Source organism: Oncorhynchus nerka, linkage group LG3 (assembly GCF_034236695.1).
Source record: "Oncorhynchus nerka isolate Pitt River linkage group LG3, Oner_Uvic_2.0, whole genome shotgun sequence".
Taxonomy (NCBI): domain Eukaryota; kingdom Metazoa; phylum Chordata; class Actinopteri; order Salmoniformes; family Salmonidae; genus Oncorhynchus; species Oncorhynchus nerka.
This window is the reverse complement of record NC_088398.1, coordinates 77,812,453-77,819,428: the sequence shown is the minus strand read 5'-3', so window position 1 is coordinate 77,819,428 and position 6,976 is coordinate 77,812,453. Positions and strand designations below refer to the sequence as shown.

The 6,976-nt window shown below is 40.7% G+C and overlaps 1 protein-coding gene across 1 annotated transcript; it reads right to left on the bottom strand.

Annotated features, from left to right (window-relative positions):
* Nucleotides 1-1,035: 1,035 nt before the first annotated feature.
* Nucleotides 1,036-4,183, bottom strand: LOC115116121 (SLIT and NTRK-like protein 5). Its single transcript, XM_029644611.2, has one exon. The coding sequence runs from the start codon at nt 4,137-4,139 to the stop codon at nt 1,563-1,565; it is 2,577 nt and encodes an 858-aa protein (XP_029500471.1). The 5' UTR covers nt 4,140-4,183; the 3' UTR covers nt 1,036-1,562.
* Between the last annotated feature and the right edge of the window lie 2,793 nt (nt 4,184-6,976).

Below are 6,976 nucleotides of genomic sequence, written 5' to 3'. Positions count from 1 at the left end.
TCATTTAACCAACTATTTAGGAAGAGGTCATCATTTCACGGAGTCTCTGAAGGAAGAAACCACATTGGAAAAAGTGGTGAACAACATTAAACCTAGCATGAAAGTGCATCCTTGTAGCTGTGTGGGCTAATATAGTCAAAATGTTTGCCTTGGGGTAAGTTGAGCCAATGGCCATGGGGTAAGTTGAGCCAATGGCCATGGGGTAAGTTGAGCCAATGGCCATGGGGTAAGTTGAGCCAATGGCCATGGGGTAAGTTGAGCCAATGGCCATGGGGTAAGTTGAGCCAATGGCCATGGGGTAAGTTGAGCCAATGGCCATGGGGTAAGTTGAGCCAATGGCAAGTTGGGCAAGTTGTGTTTTCTTCCTAGGCATAATGCAAGACATTATTGCTGGGACATGAAGTAACAGCAGGGGCTGCCCGATGTTAAAAGTGTTTTAACAAGTACAAAGCATTTTTTAGGTGTTAAGCCTGTGTTAAAAGAAGATTAAAATAATTAAAAAACAAAAAGCGATTGTGATTGTGTTGAATTGTGTTTGGGAAATGAAGACAGACATGGCTTTAAAAAGGTGGTGGCAATATTTAATTCAGTAGGCGTCTTAATTCATCCTGTCCCGTGGCTGAACTTTCCCCATACTTGGGGTAAGTTTTGCTAAAAGAGACCACTTTTTTTGTACAAGTTATGCTTTCAAAACTGTAATGTTTACATGAATTTTTATTATTTCCAGGGATACAAAACATCCTGAATATATATAGATATATTTGTTAGAGTGATGCTGAATGTAAAAAATGGCTTAACTTACCCCACTCTCCCCTATTGTGAATACTTATTTCATATCTCTAAAGAGAAAAAAAAAAATAGGGAAATTGATGATTGTCTCCAAACTGGAAAAAGAAGTGGCTATATGCAGGTATAATGGCAAATGTCTTATAGCTTTTTCACAATGCAGTAGTTACATACCTGCAAAATGTTTACATATAGCTATACGGCCATGGTTATTTACATAGTCTATGCAATATATATATATATATATATATATATATATAAGAAAGTGACATCATATTTGTTGTTGACCTGTTCATGTCAATCAGTGCAAAGTCATAAAAACAAAAACAGAAGAATTACATCCTCAAATACTTGTATAAAAATAGACAATTATTGAAAATTATAAACTGTACCACCCCAAATATCTCTTATGAAGTATAGATTATGCATTTATCTTTTAAAAACATTGTTTAGCCATATAGCTGATGATGATGATGCATACAGAAGCCAGTTGAGCCTCTCATTTTTAACATTGCAACAAGCATACGTAAAACTGCATATTTACATAGTTGTTGGCACAGAGATTGGATAACTTTAAAAAAAAATCTAAGTTTCTCAAAGCGAGACTAATTGATCGAGAATAAACAAGCTAACGGAATACCTATTGCTTTACGCTGTTAAGGGAAGCCTCTGCATGTCTGTATAGTTTCAAAAGATAGAGCCACACATTTTTCCAACATGAGCACAGCTTGCCCCAATGCAACTACTCAACCAGTCAAGGAAGAAAATCAAGTCATTCAAAACTGGGTGAACGTGGTACGTTTCTCAAGAACTTCAAGGTAGTCGGGATCACTATGAAGTTTGGCTTTCAGTTCCCAGTACTCACTTATGTTAGGTTCAACATAAACAGCACTCGGTGCTGTGCAATACAATATTGTCTGCTGTATTCTTTCTGGGTGCATGTATTGATGTCTGACATTAAAGTCTGAGTTATACTGATTTGATGAATGGGCAGTACGCCTGCATGGTAAAGTATTGCTGTAGGGTGACGGCTCGTCTGGGTCTAGGACATTGTCTTGTAAAGGGGAGTGCTTGTTGAGTGGAGTACTAACACCGTATTCAGCGCTTATTGCATTACTACCCGCCTCTTCTTCCGAGTGATTATTCAGAAACGTCACATTCAACTGATCAAAGTCTCTGTACCCATCTACTGATTTGTTCTCCATTGGCCGATACACTGTGGGGCTACAGACGGTGTTTTTGCACGTTTGTTCAGTGGGAGAGGGGATGTACTCGTACACATGCCCTGCAGACGTTCTGACTTTTGGAATGGATCCCTTTTTGTAAAGACCGTACTCCATGTTCAGCGAACTAATGCACGCGTTCATGGAGTTATTCTGCTCATTTAGTGTCTTTTGACGTCTCTTCTTCACAGCTGCAAACAGTCCCGCGGCGACAAACACCGAAACGATGAACATCAGGAGCAGGGCAAGGATCGTAACAGACAGGGGAACACCGTTGATCTGTGTGTCGTAATCTAATGATGTTTCTATGGTGATGGTGCTCCCGGGAACAGATTCTTCCGAAGGTGGGATCATGGACGCAAGGATATCAGAGTTATTTAGGCAGAAATGAGTTGTCTTAATGTATCGCATATCCTCCCCGAACAGCTTCTTAGGGGAGCCACAGATGACATTGTCCACAACCGTGCCGCTGCTGAGCTGTTCCAGCCACATCTTCATCTTCATGACGGAGCAGCCGCAATCCCAGGGGTTCTCGAACAAGTCTACCTGCACCAGTGATGTTAGTTGACCCAACACGCCACTGACAGGCAGGCTGCGGAGGTGATTATTACGAAGATTTAGTCTGGCCAATGTCAACCCATTAAAGATTCCCCGGGGTAAGGTCTTCAGGAGGTTATTATTTAGGAAGAGCAGCTGAAGGTTGGAGACATGCTGAAAGGTGTCTGAAACAATTTCTCTAATGACATTGTATTCTAAATATAGGAACTGCAGACTCTCTAATCCAAAGAACATATCGACTGTGAGACGGTCTATCAAATTCCCATTCAAGTACAGCCTGCGTAAGTGTGTTAAATCCCCAAAGGCTCGGTCATGGATGTGAGCGATCCGATTGTTGCCAAGGTGAAGCAAATCTAATCCAATCAATTCAACGAAATCTGATCTCCGCACCACAGGGATAAAATTCCCTGTGAGATACATCTTTTTGGGATTGTAGGGTTTGGGATTTAAGTCAGAGATTCGCTCAATCTTTCTCTCTTGGCAGTTAACATTCAGACCAAGGTCTGAAATTTGGAGATTGCAAGTACAGGCAGTAGGACATTCCAAAGGCATTGGGGATTTGGTTTGATATGAAACTATTTGACCATAGTTTTGCGGTTTATTGGAGGGGATGCGAGATGTGGGTTTTGACTTTAACTTGCCTGACTGGCGAGGTCCCTTGGTGGGCCTTGACCGGGATGTGAATGAGGCTGTGACTGAGGCTCGTGTGGTCCTAAAGTATGCATCGGTGGTCTGATGTGCCCGTGGACGCATCTCATACTCTGCAATAGCTCTCCTGGGGCACAGTTCCTGTTTAGAGACTTCATCAAGATCTCTCCCATGAAGCCGGAATGGAAACTCACAGACCACATCACCCACTAAAGCGGTGTAGGATATGCTTTCGAGCCAGGCCTTTAGAGCAATCAGCTCACAAGAGCAGTTCCATGGGTTCTCCTCTAGTTGTAATTCCATAATGCTGTCCATGTGTTCCAAAAGACCCAAATAAGGGAATAGTTTCAGTTGATTCCCCCTCAGGTCAAGGTGAGTCAAAGGGACATGTTGGAAAATGTCAGTGGGAAGAGTAGAAATTATGTTGTCATTTAAAATCAGGACCTCCAGACGATGCAGTTTGCTGAAGGCTTTTGGCTCGACATGAGCGATGGAATTGTAGTCTAGCTGAAGATATTCCAGACTTTCAAGGCCGATGAAAAGATCTTCCGTCAAGGCATCCATTTTGTTATTGTTGAGATGTAATCTTTTTAATCCTTGAAGTCCATTAAAAGCTCCTGATTCAACTGTGGATATGTCATTGTTGCCCAGATGCAATATTGTAAGCCCATTGTATTCAACAAAGTCATTGGTGGAGAGCCTCTTCAAAAGGTTCCCCGTGAGCAGTAAATTATAAGTTGTGAAGTACACAGGGCTAACTTCAGAGAGATCGACTATTCCTCTACTTTCACAGCCCACGGTCAGTATCCCCTCTTTCTCCTCACAGGCACACAATCTTCGACATATCTCTCCATAATTGTCAAACATCTCAACGATGCCCACTGATGTAGTCACCAACAACAGGATTACAATCCAGTGATGCATTATCCCTGTGTTGACGGCTAAACTCACACTGTTGTGCTGCCGAAGTAATCTAGAAGAAGAAGACAAACAGGTCAGCTGACTAAACATGCTTTAACGTCATACTCATGAGTCCTCAAACAGACTGTAATTAGGAAATGCACCTGCCCAAAGGTAACTTCTGGTTGCCACAGAATGACCCAAAACTAACTGAAGGAGAAAAATAACAGGATTCTTAATGAAAAACCTTGACATTAATTAAACTCCACTAACACCAGTCAGTACCATATCATGTAAATGAAGTGAACAAGGGGACACCAATAGTCCATACTCCAGCCCAGTGTGAAAACATTAACTATTAAATTATCATATTATTATTATTATTATGAAAATAAGGAAAACATGTCACATGCAACCAAATAGCCTTGATAATAAAAACAATGTATACACTTATTTGAAAAAAGATTATGCTATTGCCACAAACGTAGCATCAGCATGCAATGCAAACATCTACATAGATGTTACATCTACAATCATATTTAGAAATTCTTACCTCACTCACGAGTAAATATGAACGTTCCTTGTTAGGTATGACAACGTATGCTCCATTGTACGACTTACTAATGTTCTACGAAGCCTGTTTATTATTAACACATTTGCCTCACTAATGCACCAAAGAGGATAAAAAGAAGAAATGCTGATCAACCATAACTGCCAAATGCCTTCATTGCGCGTTGTGCCGGGGTGGACAAAGCTATGCCTGGTAACAAAGTTGCTTAATCGGTCTCCCTGGATGAATTGCACTCTCTCTCCCTCCCCCTCTAGCTCTCTCTCTCCCTCCCCCCCTCTCTCTCTCTCGCTCTCTGTCTGTCTTTCACATACAAACACGAATCCTGTAAAAATCCTTGATCGCACCTGCAATAACTGCCGTTTGTAGGGTGTTACCCTGACTACCACATTTTTCATGAACATAAAAAGGAATCATCGGTCGACCTGTCACTACGCTCAACTTTTATACTGCACACAGATACACCTCCCTGGCATTTCTTATCAAATAGCCTGCGATTTTCTGGCTTCAATGAGCTACTATCAAGGGGCATAGGATACGACCATATGACGATAAACCTAAAGATAATAAGCACATCGAATTGTAACGTTTTGTGTTACAATTCGTGTCCTCCATTCACCCACCAAAGTCTGTGAAATGTCACGTAATTTACGTAATGCAACACAGACGCAAAGATACACAATTAAATGGACGTCTTACCCAGTTACACCTCCAAAAGGCGTTACACTGCATGGATACGGATACCGTTCAAACGTGATCAGTAATTCATTGGCTTGCAAGTGTTTCGTGTCCTCGAGTGATAAAGAGTGAACATATTACCATGTGAACGCGTTACCATGTTTCACACCCTGAGCGGTTAAAACTGAGGACCGTCAATGAGTTTATTCACAAAATAATGAGACTAGCAAGGGAAACCGCGATTTACGGTGCCCATGCTTTGTTGGAGAAGCAGCTGTAACGATGTGTCATCAGCACACTGAAAAAATGAGCCTACATTGAACTTTTCACATGAAAATAATCACATAGTGTACATTCCTCTGAGGTACCTACCCCTCTTCTCCACACCCAAATGCCAAAACGTGAGAAAGAATAACCCCCTGAGGCACCACTACTATAAAAATGGCATGACTGGCACTGCAATGTATTCACATATGCTATTTTGGGCATCTCACCTTGAACAAGTGTTGCCCATGTGACATAGTGATTCACAACTCAGCATTATTAGGCCCTTTGCTTTGTGTCAATGTAGCCTATTATTACAAGGACAGTGTTTAAATAGCCTAATATAATGTTTACATACCCTACATTATTCATCTCATATGTATACGTATATACTGTACTCTATATCATCTACTGCATCCTTATGTAATACATGTATCACTAGCCACTTTAAACAATGCTACCTAATATAATGTTTACATACCCTACATTATTCATCTCATATGTATACGTATATACTGTACTCTGTACTGTACTCTATATCATCACTCTATATCATCTACTGCATCTTTATGTAATACATGTATCACTAGTATCACTAGCCACTTTAACTATGCCACTTTGTTTACATACTCATCTCATATGTATATACTGTACTCGATACCATCTACTGTATCTTGCCTATGCCGCTCTGTACCATCACTCATTCATATATCTTTATGTACATATTCTTTATCCCCTTACACTTGTGTGTATAAGACAGTAGTTTTGGAATTGTTAGTTAGATTACTTGTTGGTTATTACTGCATTGTCGGAACTAGAAGCACAAGCATTTCGCTACACTCGCATTAACATCTGCTAACCAGGTGTATGTGACAAATCAAATGTGATTTGATTTGATTAGTTAATACAGTCCAAAGCATCCAACTGTGTCACTCCTTGCTGTTGACAACCTGCCCTTAAATGAAGGGTCATAATTTCCCTTCCTCACTATATTCATCCAGTTTGAGCCGTGAACTAGATTATGCAGTCTTTCCTTCACGTTCATATTACCATCCGGTGCATGAAATATACAATGTCACCCATGTCATGCATGGGATATATACCGAGAGATGAGAATTGAGGTCTACAAACTCAACTGTTGTAGCATCCAGCCAAATAACTGATAGAAATGGCTCAGAATGAAATGGGGGATGTTTTGATAGTCTGCCTTCACAGCTTTGTCTGTTTATCCATTTGTATCCCCACACATTAGATGTGCCTAGTCATCTTCCCTGAGGCAGCATACTGTTTACACATTAAACATTTTTGATCAAGCTATCAAAGCCAACAACTATTTTTGAACAAAAATGGC

What these genes read in the sequence shown, in the direction of transcription:
- LOC115116121 (XM_029644611.2), bottom strand. Translation starts at nt 4,139, where the DNA reads ATGCATCACTGGATTGTAATCCTGTTGTTGGTGACTACATCAGTGGGC.